Raw genomic sequence first — 23,485 nt, 5'->3', positions numbered from 1 at the left:
CACATCACCGAGCAGCGCTTCATCCAAGAACACAGCAGCAGCAGCGGCGGCAGCAGCAGCGGCGGGGGCAAGGGCTTCAGCTCCGACGAGACCTGCTGCCCAACCACCACCGACCCGCCGCACCACCACCACCACCTCCGGCGGCAGTCGGCCGGACGGAGTTTGGGCAGCGAGCGCCACAACAACGGAGGCACCAAAGTCTTCCCGGAGGGCACAAGCAGCAGCGGAGACTTGGGCTTTCTGCCCCTGGACTGTGCCCCCAGCAACTCCGACTTCTTCCTCAACTGGGGCTATACGTATCGCGGGGTGATCTTCCCCACTCTCCGCAACTCATTCAAGTCTCGGGACTTGGAGCGCCTTTACCAGCGCTACTTCTTGGGTCAACGGCGCAAATCTGAGGTGGTCATGAACATCCTGGATGTGCTGACCAAGCTGACCCTACTATTCCTCCACTTGACCCTGGCCTCTGCTCCCATGGACCCCATTAAGGGCATCCTCTTGGGCTTCTTCACTGGCATCGAGGTGGTGATCTGTGCCTTAGTGGTGGTCAGGAAGGACACGACCTCGTACACCTACCTGCAGTACAGCGGTGTTGTCACTTGGGTGGCCATGGCCACACAGATTCTGGCGGCAGGACTGGGCTGTGGCCTCCTTGGGGATGGCATTGGCTATGTGCTTTTCACGCTTTTTGCGACCTACAGCATGCTTCCGCTGCCACTCACCTGGGCCATCCTGGCTGGACTGGTCACCTCTGTCCTGCAGCTTGTCATGCAGCTGGTTATCCCCAGGTTCGCCGTGACTTCCCTCAACCAGGTACCGTAGTGAGGAGAGGGTGGGAACAGTCCTCTTTCTCCATCTCCCTGAGTGAGAGGAGGTGTGGGGTGTCCCAAAAGATCCCTTCCCTTTTAATCAGGTGCTCAGAAGTTCATTACCTAGAGAGGAGATCATGGGCAAAAATCAACCTTCTTGCCTCCTCCTCTTCAGTCTCCCATTGCCCATCCCAGTGTTTCACCTCAAGCTGGGAGTTGGGACACTTTCTAACCACTCTGTCCCCTCTGCTTGTATATTCACTACATTGCTGTCCCTTGAAAGAGTGCTGGGGAGAGAAGTTCCTAGGGGAAGTGGGGAGGAGGGGTCATTTATTTTTCCCCTCCCTGACTTTTAGCAGGGGTTTGGGGTTTGAGATGACTCTGTCTTGGCCAAACTCTCCCAGTGCTCCCATTTTACTTGCTCATGCCTTTTAATTCTGAATCTGCTGGGGGAACAGGTGCTTTTAAAATGTGAGGGGCAGCTTGATCTGAGTTATGGGAAAACAAGAACAAAGCATGCTGCTCTTTTGCAAGGAGAAACCAGTGAAACCTCAGTGAAACCAGAGCAAAGCTCCCCCAGGAGATTTGATGTGAGATCCTAGGCTGTCTTAGAGGACGCTAAGAACCCTTTTCTGCTGGTGGTCACAGGGCAAACACTGTTTTCTGAATCCTTATGAGCGATGTTTAGGACAGAGTGCTGGTTACATGGCGGAGTGTTGTCTGGTGCAGACTGCTGAGAGGCACTGGTCAGGATGGGCCTTAGGGGTTAAAACCAGGTCTCACCTGACTTCATACTCAGATGACTTCTTCCACAGAAAAGTGAGAATGCAACAAACTCCCCGTATCCCTGTAAGGCAGGAAAACAGTAGGTAACTAGGACAACTTGATCCCAGAGATTCTTGCTGCTCCCTTTTCCCTTCACTTCCCAGACTGTCACAGCTCAGTGCTACCAATATTTCATGGCAGATTATCATCTCCATTTGGCTTGCTCCATGGACTCTGGGAGAAAAGGGTGGAGGTACTGTCAGATAACCCTGAAAGGAGGGAGGGTGCAGAGGAATTAGTTGTCAGTGGCATGTGAGTGCTGGGATGTGCAGCTGGAAAGTGACTGATCTTGCACCTGGAAGTTTTGATGCCTGTGATTCTTGGGGCACATCTACCTGTCTTAGACTCTGGTCCTCCTGAAACCCCTGCCCCACCCCCTTACTACATGCACTTGTTAGCTGTGGGCTGCCTGACCTCATGTCCCCGTGATTGGGCTCACCCTGTTTTGGGAAAAGCTGCCCCGGTGTGTTGTGCCTGGCTGAGCCCTGTGGATGTGAGACAATTGAGCTGTGGCAGAGGTGTTGCCCAGCCCTTGGTGATGTGCTGATGAATGAACTGCAGCCACACCATGTCCTACTCCCATGCACTGCTGGTGCTATTAGTGGTGGGTCAAAAGCTGTGTGAGTTATGCTGATTTCTTAATTTACTTCCATGTCCTCTCCTGGAGCTATGAGTAATGCTCTGCTATCTCATTACGCACCAGTATCCCAGCTGTTTAGCTGCTACACATACACACACACATTTCCCACAGACATTTCCCAGGAGAGATAGTAATATCTTCATTTTGCAGCCAGTTGTGTGAACGAACTGCCTTGGAGCGGTGCACAATGAGAGATTACCAGCCAGATGATTGCCTTCATGAACTACATATATAAATCTCCTTAACAGGATCCGCGCAGCTGGTCACACGTCGGTGATGATTAACACCGGCTCCCGCCTGCCCAGGGACCACTTTACATCGCCCGCCGCTTTCGGCCCTTTGCCTCCAGTCCCTACGGAGAGGCCGGATCCTTCCCCGCCCGCGGGCTGGCTCCCACCCCGGTGCCAGGGGAGCTTGGAGGGGTCGGAAAGCCTCTGGCTCGGGCGCGGAGGGCAGCGCGGGGGATGCGCGGGGGCGGGAGCGCGGCCTCCGAGCGCTGTCCGCCCGCGCGGTGCTGAAGGCGGCCCGGGGGCTCCCTCCAGCGGCCCCGCAGGGACCGAGCCCGCCCGCGGCCCCGCGCCCCTCCACGGCCCCGACCCCACGGCCCCGACCCCACGGCCTCCACCCCACGGCCCCGACCCCACGGCCTCGCACCCTCCCGCGTCCCCCTTGCAGGGCGGGCCGGGGCTCTGCGCCGGGGCTCCGGGGAGCCGGACCTGGTGCCCGAGTGAGGCACACTCCTACTTTGGCACTTTCTATTGTTGCACCATTTTCTTACTTTTTGCAAAGGATTGCTGAGCTCTCTCGAGCGTTAGTGAATGAGGGCTTTTGCGGCTGAAGGATATATAGCTATTCCTTCACAGGTGAACACGGGGAATTTAAATGACTGTGTCATCAAGATTATGTAGGAAATCTTTGGGCCAACAAAGCCCTCTTCCTCCTGCAAGCAAAACACTCTCTTTTATCACAAGGCTTATTTTCTCAGGTAACATACACATCTTCCTTTCAAAGAAGCCTTACAAGACTAAATGAACTATTTGATTATGTAGCAATATCTGTGAACATCTTGCTCTGCCTCAGGATGCAGACAGATGCTTACACTGGACTAAAACCAGGAATTAAAGTATGCAATGAAAGAAAAAGCAAATGGTAAAACTCTGGTCATGGTACAAATAATGGGTTTTCCATGGATTTTTTTGAAATCAGGATTTCATACAGGGAAAATACTGAATCAGTTCTGAACAGAAAAAAATGTCTGCCCTGGAATCAGTTTAGTACTGTACCCAGAAGCATCCATGGGCAAAATGGTCATGATCCTCTTCTCAGTCACGCAGGTATACGTCAGCCGTACATTTATCTAAACTCATGAAGTTGCAACAGTTACACAAGAGGAAAATCAATTGCTTCCATGTGTTTCCCCCTAACCTCTTAATTAAGCTTTGTTTTCATTGATAAGTTTGTTCACAAGCAGTTCAAACCATTAGTATTGCTGCACACAAGCATGCAGTACTACCGCCTGGTTCACTATTTGTTGTAGTTTTCATGCATTACCATGAATACAAATAGTGCTCTCTGTTCATCTTTTTCTTGCAGTAACACTTAAGATGTCACTTGATTTTTCTTCCCTTGCATCTCAAAATTAATTTGGACAAGCATCCTAGAAAAAGTTGAAGGAGAAAGGTTTGAAACTAGATTTTCTTAAAGTAACAAGAACCAAAAAAAACCCCATAGACTCACTAATTTCAATCATGGCAAATGTTGAGTGTTTCTGGGGGGATATGACCACTCTTGACCCAACTGACCCCAACCTGAAATGCTGAGGAATGTGCTGTGGCTCAGCTTGAGAGAAACCATGAAAAAGGGACTGATACCATGACTTAGCTAAAGGCTGCACCACTACTGACTTCAGATTGGGTCAGGAAGCAAATGAGAAATAAAAGATCTTATTGGTAAACAACTGCAGCGCATGGATTTGTGTGCCTGACCAGATACCATGCTGGGGGTACTGTTTGTCTCTGACATTCCCCAAAATCAAAGTTTTATTTGTATTGCATTCATTCTTACTTTTTCCTGGGTAATAATGTATGCAATCCAAAATTTCAAAGACCACATATGTGTTTCAGAAATATGGGGAAGAACAAACAACTCAGAGCTCCTTCATGTTATGTAACATAGGCAGATGATAATATAGATATGAATTTTGACAGGCTTGAAATTATGCAAGCTACACACATACTCTGGATTTTAATCCTCTGCCTTTGCACTTTTCATTCACATGAGCAAATTCCACCAGAGTCAGTTAGACTACTCTCGTTACTAAATCACATATATAAGGGATACCTTGAAGAGCCAAGTCCTAAATTTTGCGTATTAAATAAAACTCTAAAAATACATTTAGAAATAACCTTGAAGTTGGTAATACTAAGACTGGGTAAAAATCATTCTTTTCCCTCTGTCTTTCCAAGCCTAGGCAGTTCTGTGAATTAATTTTTTCCCTGCTTATTTTTTCCCCAAATCCTCTCACAGGGTTATTAATAGAGGGAAAGGCAGGGTTCATGAAGTCACAAGGAGCCCTACAGAGATAAATCTGTGTAATTTTACAATGGAAACTGACAGTTTTTGCGTGTGTATTTCAGCTACATGTTTTCCAAAATCTGATCATAGATATCAGTATTGAGTACATGCAAAACACACCCATGTCTTCGAAATTTCTGATAAATGCTTGTGGAAAATCTATTCAATCTGTAAAATATAAGGACATTCCAAAGTTAGCTACCATTTGAGAAGCAGAATCAAAGCATTCCACCTTTATCCTCATGTTTGATTTTGCAGCATTATTTGCTATGTGTTTTTGTGCCATAGTCTTTTGTGGGCAACTTATAACTTGAGTGTGTGATTTTAGACTGGATTATGAACTGCTTTCCTTTTATATCCTGTAATATCACCTGACCAGTATCAGTGGGTCACAGCATAATTAGATTAACATTGGATACACTTTTCTCTGAAGCAGCTGCATCATTGTTGTGCTAAGTAGGGCAAATGCACTAAGTATATTTACAATTTGATGATTAATTGCCTCCAATATGTAGGAACTCAGGCAAAACCATGAATGAAACCTGCTTTCATCAGTGAGTTTCAGCTTACAACAGTCAGTGTGCTTGTTCTCAGTAAAACTTACTTTGCTAGATTTAATGTGACATTTTTTCTGCTGTCAGAACACTTCTGGGTTGTTTTCAAGGGTTTGTTTTTTGCTTGTTTGTTGTTTTTCATGGCCTAGAAAGAGGCATATGCTCCAAAACAGCAACATCTAATGCAAAATAATCACGTACGAGAGCACTGCACTTACAGCTCACAGCAGATCATGTTTGAATGATCCTTATTAGCCTGTACAGAAGAATGAAGGGGATAAACATCTCCAGTTCAGCTTCTTAATGCACTTCTCAACACGGTCAATGACATCATTGGAACAGGGAAGAGAAGGAGGCAAAACTAGAACTGTTCAAGGGATTCTTCTTTTTTCAGGAGGCAGAGAAGGTGGAGGGTAGAACAGCGTCTCCTTACCTTTTCCTTATTTCCAGAATATCTGGCTATGCATGAGATAAACTAGAGTGTTTCACATAAAAGTTGAAATTTAGTAAACAGAAAAGAAATTATACTTTTTAATTAGTGCTTGCGTTGATGGAAACTCCAAATCTGAAAATCCTTACTCAGCTCCTGCCTGGCCCTCTGTTCCTGCAGGCACTTTGTTAACATCATGTTAACACGACGTGTTATGGGTCCAGGCAAGTGGGCAGTGCCGTGGGTGGGGAATGGACTGAAAGGCAGCACCCACTGTGTGGTGGAAAATGTCTCCTTTTCAAAGTGGCAACCTGTCACAAGTGGGGTCCCCAAGGGATTGATTTTGGGCTCACACTGCTTAATATCTTTGTAAGTGATCTGGAAGATGGAATCAAGCATACCCTTACAAAGTTTGTCCATGGTCCCAAACTGAGGAAGGAAAGGAGAAGACACCCTGCAGGAAGATCTGGATTGTCTGTAAGAGTGGGCTAGAAAGAATCCAGTAAAGTTCAACAAGAACAAGTGTAAGGTATTGCATCTGGGAAAACATAATCCAGAATTTCAGTACAGGCTTGGATCTGCCTGCCTGTGAAGCAGCTTTATGGAAAGGGATCTTGGGGTCCTGGTGGACAAGAAGTTCAGTATGAGTGACTAGTTGCAGCTGGGGCAGAGAAAGCCAGCAGGAGGCTGGGCTGCATCAACCAGGGCATCCCCAGCAGAGATCAAGAATTTGCTATCTCAATTTACTCAGCACTTGCCTGGCCTGGAATACTGTGTTCAGGTTTGGTCCCTGCTATGCAAAAAGGGTGTGGACTGGCTGGACAGAGTCCAAAGAGAGGCCACAAAGATGAGCAAAGAAGGGGAAAGCCTGGCATGTGGGGAAAGGCTGAGAGAAGTGGGCTTGTTTAGCCTTGAGAAAAGAAGGCTTAGAGGAGACATTTTCACCCTCTGGCATTGAAAGGATGGCAACAAAGATCAGACTCCTTTTTTACAAGGAGTCATATGGAAAATGTGAGGGGTAATGGGTACAAGTAACTCTTGGGGAGATTCAGATTGGACATAAGATGAAAAATTTTTGCAATGAGAATAATCTCCCCAGGGATGTGGTGGATTCCCTGACATTGGACATTTTTAGGATTCATCTGGACAGAGTGCTGGGCCATCTTGTCTAGACTGTGTTTTTGCCAAGAAAGGCTGGACCAGATGATCCTGGAGGTGCCTTCCAACCTTGCATTCAATGAGTCTGTGATTATCACAGACTATTACGATCACATTTCTCTAAGTGTAGCCTTCTTGCCCTTAACTGTGCTTCTGTTTCTGTGCATCCCATGAAGTACCTCAATAACTCTATGTTAAAGTTACCAGCAGCCCACCCTACCCAGCATCCTGGGTAACAGGACACTGTTCTACTTGGAACACATTTTGCAGCTGTACTACACACACACCACCTGTCTGGTGTCAAAGTCAGTAGAGAAGGTTGTTGTGCTCTTCCTCTGTGTAAAAAAATGTGGTAATGAAAATGTCCCTGGGATGTGGTAGACCAAGGTTTGAATGCCTTTTTCCCCAGAGGGGATTGAAATCTGTCTCTCTTACCTCACCAGAGAGTTTCCAAAGCAAATCGTCCCCCCATTCCTAGCACAACTGTTCTTCTGTGAAGATAAAAGTTTAAGATTCAATGTGAAAAAAGAAAAATTAAAAAAATAATAAACGTGGCTCTGTAACCAACTGATTATGGAATTCATCACTGGAGGTGTCCTTGGTCAATATTATAGTGTTTTATATAAGGTTGTTAAATCACTCCCTTGAGCACAGGTCCCAGCCAGCAGACTCTACAGTCTGATCTCCACTCTGATATGATGAATCTTGAACCTCCTTTTCAGAGTGCTGAAAAGCCCAGTTATATAGGGGAAAACATCACAGTGATTCTCTAAATGCTAGGGAAAACCGAGGTTTTAGACATACTCCCTCTTTTTTGTAGTTCCAGAGCCTTTTTGCATACTGTGTAAGGATCTGTAAGAGCATGGTGGCAGCCAACGTAGGCTTCTGAATTAAACTTTAGTAGTTGTGTGTCTGCAAATGAGATGCTCAAGGACCTTGCTTCATGGCTTATGAGCCATTTTTTCTTCATCTTGCCTTTCTTACAAAGACAAGTTCTGTCACTTGCTCTGTTCTTGGTGCAGTGCAGCTTGTACCTATCTCCAGTGCACAAAGGACTGTAGAGTTTCAATCTGGCCCAAGGAGGGAGATGAATGCAAATCACTTGGTTAGTGCTGCAGTGAATCTTGAGCATTTTGTTAGCAGCCTCACTCATTCCAACCAGGGATGGAAGAGACTTGGCTCGTCAAAAGCGATCAAGCACAAAAAATCCTGAGTACCTGGCATTTCTTGAAACTAAAGATTTTTCTAAGGGATATTATTAAGGCCTGACTTACTCACAGACTTCCAACAACTTCATTTAGTTCCTTGATTTAAAGCCCACAGAATGTAATATAAAGAATCCCATAGATATTAGGATTTTTAGGTGAACCATGAAGATGACTTCTCAGTACTCTCTTTAGGGAAAGTTTTGCTCATAATCCACATTTCTTCTGAAAGAGAACACAAATGTGGACATACAGCTCCTCTTGGAATCTCTCTGAATGAGCTCTGTCATGCTTATCTCTCCAAACAGCCAGGTCTGCTGACAGAGATATCAGTGCGGTGCTGCTTAATCTAGAACAAAAAACATCAGGAACTGTACACAGGATGAAGTGCAAAGCCAGGCAGCCATTGGCTGACAGAGGAATATCTCATCATACGAGTTGTATTTATTAGCAACTATTTTAAGAAGTGTTGCTATTTCATTTGTCATTCTTCTGCTGCAAGGTTTCATGCAGTTAGCCCTAGAGGAGAGAAGAAGGCTGCGGAGTTCATTAATTAACCATTGCTGCAGTCTGAGAAGCAGCTGAAGCATATCAGTGTAAAAAAAATCTAAACTAACACCAGCCAATTTTTTTTTCCACAATCACAACAAATAATTGTACTTCTTCCGGATGCTGGTGTTATAATTTTGTATGATGCATTAGTTTTAATCTAGATAACAGTAGCCTCCAGTATAAATGAAATAATGTCTGAGTTCACTAATACAATTTTTTACCTCGATTTTTCAATTTTGATTTAATCATCACTGCAGTTTTGTATTTTCCTGTATCCTTATTTTCCTTTCCCTTAAAAATAAAATGCAGAAATCCTTCTTTAATGAAATCAATGGAAAAATTCAACAGTGTCAGAATCTTAATTTTGAAAATCAGTTTATTTCTTTGGATGGATCTAATCTTCAGGCACTTTACTATTTCTCCTTTGTTCCAGCTCTCCTGCTTCATTTACCTTGCACCTGTTCAGGGATAGTGCTATCTATTCTGTTGCTTTAGGTCTACTACAGTAGAAGGCTCATTCATAAATCCATAACTATCATCACAATGCAGAGAAGAAATAATATTAACCAGGAAAATGAGTCAGCACAGAAGAACTAAGTTATATTACACCGTGTAGCAGAGATTATGTAATTCTGGAGCTAGTTTAGGTAAAGAAATTACTTAGATCTCCCAGAAATTATTCAAATAATACATAAGGTCTCGATATACACATTCTTTTATCCTATGATTGTCTTGTCATATGGGAAAGTAACTCCAATGCTTATTAATATTAATAAGCTTCATAAGCATGCTAGACAGGGTTATAATTGACATAGAAATCATCCCACATGTGCTCAGTATGAGTCTAATTTAATGTGCAGATATTCATGTTCTTTTAGAGGAAGGACTAATAGTCACCACAAATTTCAGCTAGGGATTGGGAAGAAGGATCATGCACATTCCATCACTTAATTAATCATTGGTCTGTGGTCACCCACACACATCATTAAACATTTCAGAGCTTCATTTGATTTGAAAATTTGCCTTTCTCAGCTGCTGTAATCTCTGACTAATATGTTCAATTGCTTTGAGATTTTTGTGTAAAACATTCCAACATCTTCTATGATGCAACAAAAGAGGAATACTGCATTGGCTTCTTTCAGCCATGCACATTTTTTGTTGAAATATGAATACATTGAATTTAGTGGGAATGCATGCATTTAACTTTATTCTTTCTTTAAAGAGCGGTTCCACATGATTCTCTTTAGAGTTGGAAGGTATGTCCTATAAGGAGAAGTTAAGAACTCTGGTTTTGTCTAGTTTGGAGAAGAGGAGGCTGAGGTGTGACCTCGTTGCTCTCTAACAGCTTCCTGAGGAGGAAAAGGGGAGAGAGATGTGCTGAGGTCTCCTCCCTGGGACCCACTGACAGGACATGTGGGAATGGTTCAAAGCTGAATCAGGGAAGTCAGAGAATGGACATTAGGATGCATTTTGCTACCCAGAGGATGTTCAAACTCTGGAACAGGCTTCCTAGAGAAGTGATCAATGCCCCAAATTTTTCAGTATCTTCAGAGGCATTTGAACAATATCCTTAATAATGGGCTTTAACTTTTGATCACCCCTGAAGTGGTCAGGCAGTTGGACTAGAAAGCTGTTGTAGATCCCATTAAACTGAAATTATTCTATTCTATTCTATTCTATTCTATTCTATTCTATTCTATTCTACTTCAGCCTGATCATCAGTGATTCTAACATCCACCTGTATGGAGAGGATGTAAAAGTAGGTGCCATATAAGAGTAAGAGGACCTGGGAATGCTGGTCAACAGGTGCCTGAATATGAGTCAGTGTGTGCTCAGGAGGTCAAGGAGGTCAGTGGCATCTGGGCTGTATCAGCAGTAGTGTGGCCAGCAGGACCAGGGCAGGGATTGTCCCCCTGTACTCAGCACTGGTGAGGCCACACCTCAAATCCTGTGTCCAGTTTTAGGCCCCTCACTGCAAGAAAGACATTGAGGGGCTGGAGTGTGTCCACTCCAGTGGATCTGGGGAAGTTTCTGGAACACAAGTCTTATGAGGAGCAGCTGAGGGAGCTGGGGGTGTTCAGCCTGGAGAAAAGGAGGCTCAGGGGGGACCTTATCACTCTCTACAACTCCCTGAAAGGAGGCTGTAACCAGGTGGGGGTTGGTCTCTTCCCCCTGGTAACAAGAGACAGGATTAGAAGATGTGGCCTCAAGTTTCCCCAGGAGAAGTTTTGATTAGATAATGGGAAAAATTTCTTCCTCAAAAGGATTGTCAAGCACTGGGACAGGTTGTGCACAGGAGCGGTGGTGTCACCATTCCTGGAGGGATTTAAAAGTCATGTAGATGTGACACTTAGGGATATGGTTTAGTGATGCACTTAGCAGTGCTGGGTTAACAGTTGGACTTGATGGCCTTAGAGGTCTTTTCCAACCTAAATGATTCTATGATTCTTTGTAGTAACTTATTCTTGAAACATTAAGGGTGTAGTATACCTCAAAATGATCAGAAAGATTTATGGTAGATTCCTCGAGGATCTGAAGGTCCTTGAGAGAAGCCAGTGAAAATTCTTTTTTGAGACTTAGGCAGAACTTAAGTCATATGAACCTTGCCCAAGGATTGTACAAATTTTACAAGTTGCTGTAACTTTTTGACCTCCAAAATGTAGTCAAATGTCACTCTGATTGATGCTATGACAATTTACATGTTCTCTGCAATCCTGAGAGTAATAGCAGCTTGTTGACACCAATTGGAAGAGAGGAATTTATTATATATATTTAATTTGTGCCAATGTGATTGCTTTTGTTTGCTGTGTTCCATTAGTCACATGAGAGACTGTAAGAAATACCAGGAGTACACATGAAGTGTTCCCGTTTTCTATGGGCTGGCACAGGATGGTGGGGCCTCCATTAATCTTCTTATAACCTCAATAACTCTTCATGCTTAGAAATTATTTTTTTAATGACTTATTACTTTCTTTCCTGAAAAAATGTACTTGTGTCTGGTTATTCTTAGGGTACATTTTCTGATGACAGTCACTCTTCTTTGCTAACACTGCACAGTAGATTATCTAACACAATCATTCAGTTACTTCAAATCTCATCAACAATCAAAACAATAAGATCTAAAAGCTTTAAGTACAGAACTCCCTGAGGTAATGTGACTTTGGAGAAGGAGTGTAAAAGAATGCACCTTAACGTCAATTATTTTAAGAAAAACTCATATGCACCAAGATTGGTATAAGTTTAAGTTGTTCAGTGTCCCTTAGACTTTGTGCAAAGATTGTTAAGGTAGTTGCTCCTTTCCTCTTCAAGCAGTTAACAGAACTTTGCTGGCCAGATTGCTTTCCATGACACCAGAACGTGCTAACTTCCACACTGAGTTTACAAATGTTCTATCCAAGTGCATTTATTAAAAAGCACTTCTGATGGTGTACAAGAAGGAAGAGGATTTGAGGTCACTTCTGGTTTTCTTCTGCAATGCAAAGCTTCTGTAATTTGACTTGACAGAGTCTTTTTTTTTTTAAAATCTAAAAGCAACATATATATCTAGTAAGATTCCATATTTAAATTTCTAAAGGTTCAAACCAGATTCATAGATTTACATATATTTTTATTATATGATGCAAATACTCAGCAAAAGCAATGTTGTGAAATTTCATGCTTTATTCCCTTTTTTGTAACTTGCTTTCAGGTTCAGTAATTACATTTGCAAGTCAAAATAATATTTAGTCTGTCCCTAAAGTTTGTGTATATCTGAAGATGGTTTATAGGTGCAATTTAAAAATGGAAAATATGCACACCATTAATTAAGAGATGTTTTTTTATAATTACAATCATTAAACTATAATCTGAAAATCAAACTCTCATATTGTGGCTAACAGCAATATGGATTCAGCAGCTTCAGATTTTAAGAGAATGTGAAAGGTGTTTGGTCAAAGATTAGTGCCCTTTACTACAGAAAGACAATTCAAGGAATCTCAGACAAAGGAAGAAGAAAATGCTAGAGCATCCTACAAATAAGGAAAGAATTAAAAATGCAAACCATAAGCACATACATAGACAGAAAAAACCTCAGATTTTCTTACAGACTTTGTGTGAAACCTGTGGTCTCCAAAGCACAGAAGGATAGGTGGTCACAGAAATGATTCCGAGGATAGATATCTGGCCTAAAGTCCATTTTTCAAAGTCATCTAGGAACTTAAAAATATAGCAAGGTACTGAGGGAGAATTTCAACACTCCACAAGCCAAGGGACTTCTTAAATCACTCAGTAGTTTTAAAAGTGTCTTGTGGGGCTCACTGACTCCCACCAAACTCACTAGAGTTTAATAATCTTATGTGCAGACAACACTAAAGTGGGAGGAGTGACTGATACACCAAATGACTGTGCTGCCACTCAGAGGGACCTCGGTGGGCTGCAGAAATGGACTGACAGGACCATCATGGAGTCAAAGAATCACAGTATCCTTAAGGCTGGAAAAGATCTCTAAGACAGAGTCCAGCTGTTAACCCAGCACCACTGTTTTCACCATTAAACCATGACCACAAGTGCCACATCCACAAGCCTTTTCAAGAGTCCCAGGGATGCTGACTCCAACACTTCCCTGTGCAACCTGTTCCAACGCTTGATCACCCTTTCAGTAAAGAAATGTTTACTAATAATCAATCTAAACCTCCCCTGGAAGAACTTGAAGCCATTTCCTGTTGTCCTGCCACTTACTACCTAAGAAGAGACCAATCCCCACCTGTCTACAACATCCTTTCAGGAAGTTGTAGAGAGTGATAAGGTCCCTCCGAGATTCCTTTTCTCCAGGCTGTGACCCCAGCTCCCTCAGCTGCTCCTCATCAGACCTGTGCTCCAGCCCCTTTCCCGGCTCCATTCAGCAGAAGGGAAATGTCACTGTCTGCACCTAGGTGGGAAAAGCCTCATGCACCACAAGAGACTGGCAGCTGCCCAGATGGAAAGCAGCTCTGCAGAGAAGGCCCTGGGGAACCTGGTGGACACCAAACTGACCATGAACCAACAGGCTGAAGGCCAGTGGCCTCCTGTGCTGCCTTAGGCAGAATGTTCTCATTGGGTTGAGGAAGGCAATCTTTCCCCTGTTTGGTCCTACTGAAACACATCTGGAGTGCCAGGCCCAGTGCTGGACTACCCAGTACAGAAGACACATGGACATGCTGGAGGGAGTCCAGAGAAGGCCTATGAAGAGCTGCCAAATGAGGAAAGGCTGAGAGAGCTGGGACTGTTCAGGCTGGAGATGGAATGGGGGGGGGGGGGGGAGGGTGGTAATCTGATAATTATGTATAAACAGATTATTCTAAAATAAGGAGACAGAGACAAACTTTTCTCAGCAGTGCCCAGAGACAGGAGGACAGTGAATGTGCATGAACTGAAATGTAGTATATTCCACTTAAATACCTTTTTTTACTCTAAATGTGAATGAGCACTGTTTGAGGTTTCTTAGAGATTTTGTGATGTCTTCATTCTTGAGAATATTAAAAATCTGACTGGACAAGACCCTAAGCAACTTGCAGGTGATCCTGCTTTGAGGAAGATCTGACAGTATGATCTCCAGAAGTCCTTTCCAAACTCACTAATTCTGTGATAGCAGTACAGGTATAGTTTCAAGAACATAGATACAAAAATCTACTCAGGATCTGGAGGGCAGAGCTAACATCTGTGAATCCAGACTGAACATGGTTACATGGTCATGTGCAAGGCACACCTCCTGTGATCACAGGGTGAGACTGATTTACGTGCTGTGCCTTCTGCACACACTTTCAGCCCATTCTAGCCTCAGGTCCTGGGAGGGACTTGCCTGCAGTCCTGTGTCATAGAATCATGCAATCATTTAGGCTGACAAAGACACTTTGGATCATCAAGTTCAACCATAAACCTAAAACTACAGAGTCTACCACATGTCATCAGCTCTCGTTTCTTCATGAGATTTGTTCTATGGGCTTATCACCATCATATGGTTCAAAGGTCAAAGCAGAAACCTTGCCTTCCCCATCCCCATCTGGTGACATCGAGCATTGCCAGAGCACAAGCTTATAGCACACATCAGCACATGCTCCCTCCATGCTTCTTTTGGGGAACAATTCTGTCTCCACCTCCTAGATCTCTGTGGTCTGTGCAGTATTAGAGGTGGGAGAGTTTGAAGAATATCAGTAATACATGTCCTTTCTTTCCACTAGCAAAAAAAATTCCTCTACCAGTACCAGCCATTCAGTTTCACATGGTCAGGTTGCTACATAAGTATTCAGATATGTGATATAAATGTGTGTGTGTACTGTGGTCTCCCTGGAGCCTTCTCAGCAGTCTTAAGCGCCAAAGAAAGCTGGAGGCAGGTTTATCCTTAGGCAGTCAGTCTACCAATGTTAGAACAATGTTTTGAGCAACAGATACTACCCTTTAAGCAAAAACAAAAATAGAAACTAACCCTCTCCCGAGAAAGCACTGATGATCTTTAAACATACGGTTTTTATTTGCAGTGGATCCTGCTTCTTTTCAGTACTTCCATAGGACAGAGGATTGCTCTAGAGTAAAGGCAAATGAAGAGACAGCTGTGACAGCCTTCAAATAAGGAAGGGGTTGCTATGGAAAGGAAGAAATTAATTGTTCTTTGTTTGATCTGTAGAGATCATGAAATGATGGGTTAAGTTAAGGAATAGTTACGTTAGCTAGTAGGAGAAACCTTGAAAAAAACCACCTAATAACAATATCTTAAATAACATCATTTTGCTTGGAAGGCTTTACCCTGAGGTATAATTAAACAGTTTAGAGAGGCAATTTTTAGGAGTGATTTAGGTAATATCCAGGACCCTGAAGCATGGGTTAAATGACTTATCAAGGTCCTCTCATGCCCTACTTTCTATAATTAAATGATACTTGCTCCTAATTTTGACTATGATGCAAAGGGTTCTCACCCCCCATTTCAAAAGAAGTAAACCATTTCATATATATTATGAATGCTGCTCTGAGGCTGATGGATTAGACTGAATTATTTTCATTTATGTAGCCTGAAATGCCACAGCTTCAGGTATTTATATTTGTGGTTTGCTACAGACATGTTGGATCAAAAATTAGCCAATAATATTGTTGATGCTGCAAGAAAATGACAGAATCCTATTGTCTCTTCCAAGAGAGTAACAACAGGTGAAGAGATGGTATTGCCAATAAAGTCATGTTGCAGACAAAGAAACAGAGAAGAGTGAATCTGTTGATTGAATAGGGGCCATTTTTGCTCAGTGAAAAGTATTTTTCAGGTCATCATCAGCTCATTTTACTTCACCTTTAATCTTCCTTATCTCATGTCATTAACCTGGTCTGATTTATTTATTTTCATGTATGTATATATATAAATATATTCAGAGGACCAGTGTCACTTTAGATTCTCTCTATTGTATAAATGTGCATATACCACTTACAAAGAATAAGAATTTTCCTGGTTGTTCCTGCTCTAAGCAAATATGCCAGTAATTGTGAACATTAAAAGATATGTCTCAGAAATCTTTAGGACTACAGCTGACTTTAGGACTATTCTTAGAGATGTGGTACACATGAAAATAATGGAAAAAATATAGGAATACATAAGTAAATATAGAGATTAATTCATGCTTTCTGAGTAGCTGGACCATCATTAAGAGGTGGAAGAGTCCTGGCTCTAACTTTGCATCTAAATACATCCTAAGCTCTGGGAAAGCTCATGGAACAGCTTTTCTCTTGCCAAGTTTCTCTATGTGTGACACCCATAGTGGGTCCATTAGACCAGAGGCTGCTTTCTGTCTCTGGAGTAACAGAGCACCTTCCTTAGGGCTGAGCATCCCACTCTGACAGGAACAGGGAGCTGGACTTTGGAACAGACACAAAATATTTCCTTCCTTCTCCAATAAAGAGAAAGGCCTTAGTAGCACACAATTTTAACTCAGGGAACCTGGTGGCTAATGTTCTCTTCAAGGGCAATAAACTCCGACCTTGGCAGGATATTTTAATCAAGTTTCTCATGTTGTGAAGGGCAATTCAGTCTTTCAGCAAAATGCTTTCATTTACAGACTACAAAATCAGTATCAGCCATTCAGGGTAATTATAGAGACAACTTTAATGAAATATTTTCAGACAACCTTTTCTACTCCTGCCAGACACAGAATATCTTTGAAAAATGAATACTTTGCAAATTATGCTGGATTTTTTGTTCAAGGGAGAGGATGGTATTAAACACACAGGCAAAATACAGTTACGCTTGTTCTTAGTGGAAGTCAGGTCATAGGTAAAGGTAGGACATCCTGGTTTTTTTATCATTGTAATAATTTTTAAAATGTGCACATTGACAGTGTATGGTTTAGGATGCATTTTTCCAGAAATGTCTGGATCATCCCTTCCAAATGCAGTGGTATTGCTGTGTTCCTGAGAGCTCTGACTGGACTGGCTCCTGAGCTACCACCTCACAAGTCCTGCAGATCAGTGATGTCCTGTGATCCAGCAAAGAGTTTTTATTGAATACTGAGGTCAGCAGGAGCTGACATCTCCCAGAGGAGGGATTTTGCAGCTCTGAGTGGCAATGACTCTTCCATTTCAGTTTTCCAGTTGAACTGAGGCTGCCACAGGCTGCCACATGCTGCAGGCGTGTTCTGAATCTTAAATATCTCTACATAGCCACATTTTCCCTTCCGGGTGCCACCAGACATGTATCAACCTAAGAAAGGCATTTGCACACCTAAAAGTCTGAGTTTCTCAGAAATGCAGCTGTTGCACCACTTTACTACTTGCTAGAGAAATATAAAAAGTGTGAGGGTCATGTTTGGGGGTTTTTTAATTCCGCCGAGAACTGAAATTTTTAACATAGAAACACACATACTTTTTAAAAAAATTAGCACTTGATAAAACTGTTCTGGTTCTCTAGATTTGTGTTGCTTGTCTCCAGACATTGTTCTCCAATACTTGTTTTTTTTAACATCATCTTGTGAGGTATTTAGCCACAGTGTTTTATTTTTATAATTAACATTTTTCTGCTTAAAAAATATTAATTGGCATGATTTAGAGTCTTTGTCTTTTTTTATACTCTTTGTGTAAAATACTAGATAAGAACATGTCAGAAGGTAAGAAAGAAGACCAGAATGCCTGGAAAAAGTTATTTATGATACTATACAGTGTATTTGTTGGAAAAATAGGTTAGGCTTGTATTCATACAACAATTAATCACGATGACTATAACAAATGGATTTGAATATTCATGAAGATGACACCATGAAGAAGTAATTTGAACTTGTTCTTGTTTTTACTTAGAATTTAATATAGGTTACACACAGTTACTGTACAGTGTCAGCTGTGAGATATCATCTTTATATCAACAACTAGTGAGTTCACAGTGCTGTCTACAGACATGGCTTAAATTGCTTTCAGCACCACACTATCTAAACAAGAAGAAAATAGCTTGAACAATGGAGCTTGGTTGTGCCCTATTTTACTTTAAGAACAGAAAATTTCATTTTCTTTTCAGTTTGAAACAATCTGACCAAAGCTAACTGTCTGAGTGGCAGAACTTGTGCAGTAAGAGCTGATTTCATCCTTGTAGGGAAACCAAAATATTCAAAACTGGTATCAGGAAAGAGCCATAAGTGATTCCCTAGGGTATCTGAAACGCTTTGTTTCACTCATGTTCTGATATCTAACAGATAATATTGTTGGAAGAGACTGCTTAAAAAACCATCAGGGCCGGGATGAATATCTCTTATCAAACAGATGGAAATCTGGATCAAGTGTTAAACTCCATGAAGTATCTCATCCTGTCATTACCTGTGACCTTTCTCCTTCAACCCTTTCATAGATTTAACTGCTAGAGCTGTCTGGCTTTCAAAAAGTATTAACCAGATGGAAGATCAGTTTATAAGCTGATTGCCTTTCGTTTTCTTTTTAAAAACTCACAAGTAATGTTCTCTCCACTGCCTGAAATTCCAGTAAGAAATCAACTTTATCAGCTAATTCTTAGTTGAAATTCTGGGATGGTTTTTGTGCCACAAAACACAGCGACATCAGCCTTGGTATTCATACGCCAGCATGTCCAAAACCACACCCAGTTTCTTTTCAAGCACTGGTCTGATGAGTGCTCCTAAGAGCACAGTATTTACGTATCCTGACCGCAGTGATATTGACTTAAATATTAAATCCGTGAGCTAAATACTAAGACCAAACAGTGCTTTGCCCAAGAAAATTTTCTTTTGAAGGCAGTCAGCTTCTGTGTGAGCAGGTAAAGACTGACCTTGCTCCTTTGTGGGTATCTTTACACAACCCAAACTGCAAAAAAGTCTGCATCATTCATGGCTGTGCATTGTATTAAACCTTGTACACAGCTGTCTTGCTTTAAATCATCTGAGGGGCTTCTCTTGTTAGTTTATTTCCATCAAGTTTTAACAGTCTCCAGCAGTATTCCTTGAATCAGCAGGATTCATTAGTCAACATCAGAGATAGCAGTTGCTTTGCCTTGTGTCATTTATTTAATATTCCATGAACAGTCCAGTTTCTCTTTCTCGTGCTTATACAAGCATGGAAAACAAAGGCACGGCTTGTATTATCAGGCAAGAAGAATTTGGCCCATGGTAAATATCAGGGTTTGATATTAATCCCATCCTTGTTTTAAACCTGAATAAGCCACTGCCTTCAAAGGAATTAGACCTAGATCACACCCCTGTCAGTGCAAAATGAATCCTGCTCTATATGTCTCCTCTGCTAGCAAAGTGTCAGGAGAAGCCTAATCCTTCGTTATTTGTCTCTGGTATATTCTGTCAGCCAAGGACTGAATCAACTCTTTCCCACAGCACTCTCTGTACTTTTGATGTCAGTTTGACTTCCTCTAGCTCACCGCACTGAAGCATTCACCATGACTAATAGCAGAACAACACCCACAGGTTTCACAAAGGAAAATGTTTGTCCTAGCCTAACTCTCTGAGATAAAGTTTTAATCCAGTTGGTCTGGAATGTTGTAACCTCTCACGGCGTTTGTCTGGTACATTTCCATTTGCTCCCATGTCCCTTCCCTATTTTCTGTCCAGGACATCCCTCAAATGATAGTTTAAAAAACTTGAGAAAAAGCAGACTTCAAAGAAAATATCAAGTGACATTAGATATCAATAAAATTCCTGTTTAACCTTGAGTGACTCATGTCCTCTGCTGTGCCTAAGATGTGTTCAGTTCAGCCCTGGAGGACAAAGTCTCCTGGGCCATATTACCCAATCCCCAGCCATCTTCAAGGTTTCCTTGCAAGTTCATCCATATCTTCATGGACTCTCCATTTCCTGAAGTCTCCCAAGGTCTTATCGGCACTGGTTCCCAGCGTGGTTAAGGATGCCTGAAACTCTGTGTACACTGAAGTCAGACTACAACGACTTCCTTTATTATCCCCAAGATTTCTCCAAAGTACGAGTACATCTCATGCTTGCAGTCCAACAGGGACGGCTAAGAAAATAGGTGTTTGGGGAATTTTCTTGATTGTTTTGGAGTTTTTCAAGGGTTTGCTAGGAAAGGACTCTAAAAACGGAATTGTTGAGTTCCTGGTTTTCAGGAGATCATCACAGTTGGCAACAAAAGCATATACTGAGGGAAAAAAATAAAGACAGGAATATCAACTGCTTTTATTGGTGTTTTCCTCCAAAAAGTAATTTTAAATGGAAGCAGAGTATCCATAATGGGAAATTTGGAGAGAGAATATTATTTCTGGGCTAGCAATACCTAAAGCCTGATCTGGAGTTTATTCTTGTTGTCTCACACATCAATCAGCTGTAAATTCAGTGGGCAAACTCCATCACCAGTGACACCCGTGCAAAATGGCAGCCACTTATACATGTAATTGTGGGGAAAAGGTAGCCTTGAGACTGGGCTGCTGTAAAAAATGCTAATAATAAAGTGTAGTGCCTTGTTTCCAACACTGGTTTGACTTTTTTTTTTTTTTTTTTTTGGAGTGAATAGTTTAAAGAAAGAACAGCTGTAGGGAATGGTTTGTTTGCCAGCAGATATCACTGATTAACACAGATAGGTGATCAGTAGAGCTTCCCATCAGAATACAAGCAGGCTTTGAAGGACAGGGCTTGTTTGAAAAAGGACACTCAGCACTGTGATATCCCTCATGTATTTTTCATTACCATTATTCTTGGCACTATTTCAGTTAAACTAATTCACTTTTTAATAGGTATTAGTCTCACCCTGACACAGACTAGAGTGGCTTTCAAAGGTGGTCTATTTCTTGATAAAGAGTTCAGGAGTAATTTAAGAACATTATGTTTTGCTATTACTTTCTTTTTTTCCATTATAATATCAAGATGTTTTGCAGAATCTTGTTTCTTTCTTTGTCTTATGGCCATAGCTTGATAATTCAGGGGAAAATACATGCGACCTGGCCTAATATAGCTAGGAAGAATAATGAAAAGCTTCTCTTTTGCAGTCTGCTGTTAAAGCTCTGTAGAATGTGCTGAGGCAGGGTCACCTGCACACAAATCATGACAATTGCCAGTTCCAGTGGGAAGAGACATGGACTATGTCCTGCAGGTAATTTCTGGGACATGAATATAATTGGTCAGATGAAAAGAGCAATGAGGTATGTCAGAAGAGATGAACAGCTGTCAGCCCTACAAACATAATTATTGCTCACTCCATTTTGACATCTTACTTTGGATAAGAGCCATTATCCAGAGCAATAAAAACAGCTGTGCAGTACAACACCCTAAAACCACTTAGCAGAAATGCACACTACATAATTCTGTTTTCCTTAAAATGCAGTTAAACTCTTTCCAATGCTGTAAAACAGCTACAATTTTTTTTCTTCTCCTACCATTACTCCTAATCAGTTGCATAATCTAATAAGGGAACTACTAGGATTTCTTCTGCTTTGGCTGTCTGACACTGGCTTAGGTAAAAAAACTGTAATAATTTGAAAAAAATTTCCAAAAGTGACTTTCACTTTAAGCATCCTAGTTTTAGGTTGTCCAGACTCATCCTAAACTCAGTGATGCTCTCAGACTTTTCCAGACGAGGCGTCAGCTGGAATTCTTTGTCAGTGAGATGATGTTTAATGCTTGGTCCTCAAATACTGGTACAACTCTACTGGGAGACAGTTATTTACAATTCTGATATCCATGCATGTAATGCAAAGGGAAAATTTATTATTTTGTAAGGGTTGCTTCAAAAAAAATCCAGGCATTATTTTTAATTCTCAATATCCAGGAAATCATGGGTGCACTTCCCCACTTCAGATTAATTTCTTGTAAATCTTTGTTTAGATGCTATAACTTTCAATTGGAGTAACTTATTTCTCAAGTGGCTTTAAATGGAATGTGGCTCCTTTGAACATAATTACTTTGATATTTGTTTTTAACAGTAAATACGCAGCTTGTAATGGAGGTCAGCTTCTTCACAGAACCATAGAATATCCTGAGTTGGAAGGGACCCAAAAGGACCACTGAAGTGCAGCTCCTTGCCCTGCACAGGACAACAACAATCAGACTATGTGCCTGAGATAATTTTCCAAATGCTCATTGAGCTCTGTCAGGTTGGTGCTGTGACCATTTCCCTGGGGAACCTGTTCCAGTGCCCAACCACCCTCTGGGTGAAGAATCTTTTCCTAATATCCAACCTAAACCTCCCCTGACACAACTTCAGGCCATTCCCTCGAGTGCTGTCACTGGTCAGGAGAGTGAAGAGATCAGTGCCTGACACTCCACTTCCCCTCACGAGGAAACGGCAGACTGTGTCTCCTCAAGTAACTAAAGCTGTTCCTCATATGTGTTCCTCTCTAGGTCCTTCACCATCTTCATAGCCTCCCTTTGAATAGCCTCCCTTTTCTAATAGCTTTATATTTTTTTATATTTCTGGTGCCCAAAACAGTACACAGGAATCAAGGTGAGACCACCCCAGCTTAGAGCAGAGTGGGAAAATCCCCTCCCTTGCCTGGCTGGTGATGTTGTGCCTGATACCCCCCAGGACACGTTTGGCCCTCCTGGCTGCCAGGGCACTGCTGACCCTTGTTCAACTTTTCACAGCCCAGGACCCCCAGGTCCTTTTCCATGGCCCTGTCCCAGGTGCAAAATCCAGTATTTGTTTTTGTTAAACTTCATATAGCTGATGATTGCCCAGCTCTTTAATATGTCCAGGTAAATCTGCAGGGTCTCTCTGATTTCGAGGGATCCACAGCTCCTCCCAACTTACTGTCATCAGCAATAGAAAAGTATAGGGAAAATTTCAAAGTCAGACAGAGCTTCATGAGTCTGAAATATGGAAGTGCAGGAAGAGAAACAGCTGCTTTGCACTCCCTTCTGAGCAATGAACTGGGAAATAGTATCTCTTTGTTTCCTAATTTTCCCTGACTGCCACAGGCTGCTTCCAGTGTTCTCTATTGCACAGGCAATTGTGCTATGCCTTGGTTTTTGGTGGTTGTTTTATGTGTTGTTGCAGGATCTACTCCTGCTTAGACAGCAACTTAAAGTAATTTAAGGTATTTCTGTAGTACATGTGCTGTGGTTTCAAGGTTACATATATTTGGAGAAGAAAAGAGATTCCTGTCTGAGCCTTTTATGTAAACTTAGAAACACACCAAACCAGGTGATGTTTTTGACAATGAAATAATGACATCTGGATGGTTTGGCTTTAGATTTCTCCCTGCAATACAGCTGTATCAAAGCAGAGGGAGAAGGTACCTAACCAGCACACATAAAACACTGAATGGAGAAGGTTATTCATATCAAAAAGATAAGATT

At 42.1% G+C, this 23,485-nt stretch overlaps 1 protein-coding gene across 1 annotated transcript in view; it reads left to right on the top strand.

Annotated features, from left to right (window-relative positions):
• Positions 1-305: 305 nt before the first annotated feature.
• Positions 306-23,485, top strand: part of ADCY8 (adenylate cyclase 8) — a 120,244-nt gene continuing 97,064 nt past the window's right edge. Inside the window, exon 1 of the mRNA XM_010404772.4 lies at positions 306-813. Within this exon, the coding sequence (XP_010403074.1) occupies positions 406-813 (408 nt within the window). The 5' untranslated portion in view covers positions 306-405. The remainder of the gene's footprint in view (positions 814-23,485) is intronic.

The sequence above is a fragment of the Corvus cornix genome, chromosome 2, assembly GCF_000738735.6.
Source record: "Corvus cornix cornix isolate S_Up_H32 chromosome 2, ASM73873v5, whole genome shotgun sequence".
NCBI classification, from domain to species: domain Eukaryota; kingdom Metazoa; phylum Chordata; class Aves; order Passeriformes; family Corvidae; genus Corvus; species Corvus cornix.
The sequence above is the reverse complement of the archived record's forward strand: the minus strand, read 5'-3'. Positions and strand labels throughout refer to the sequence as shown.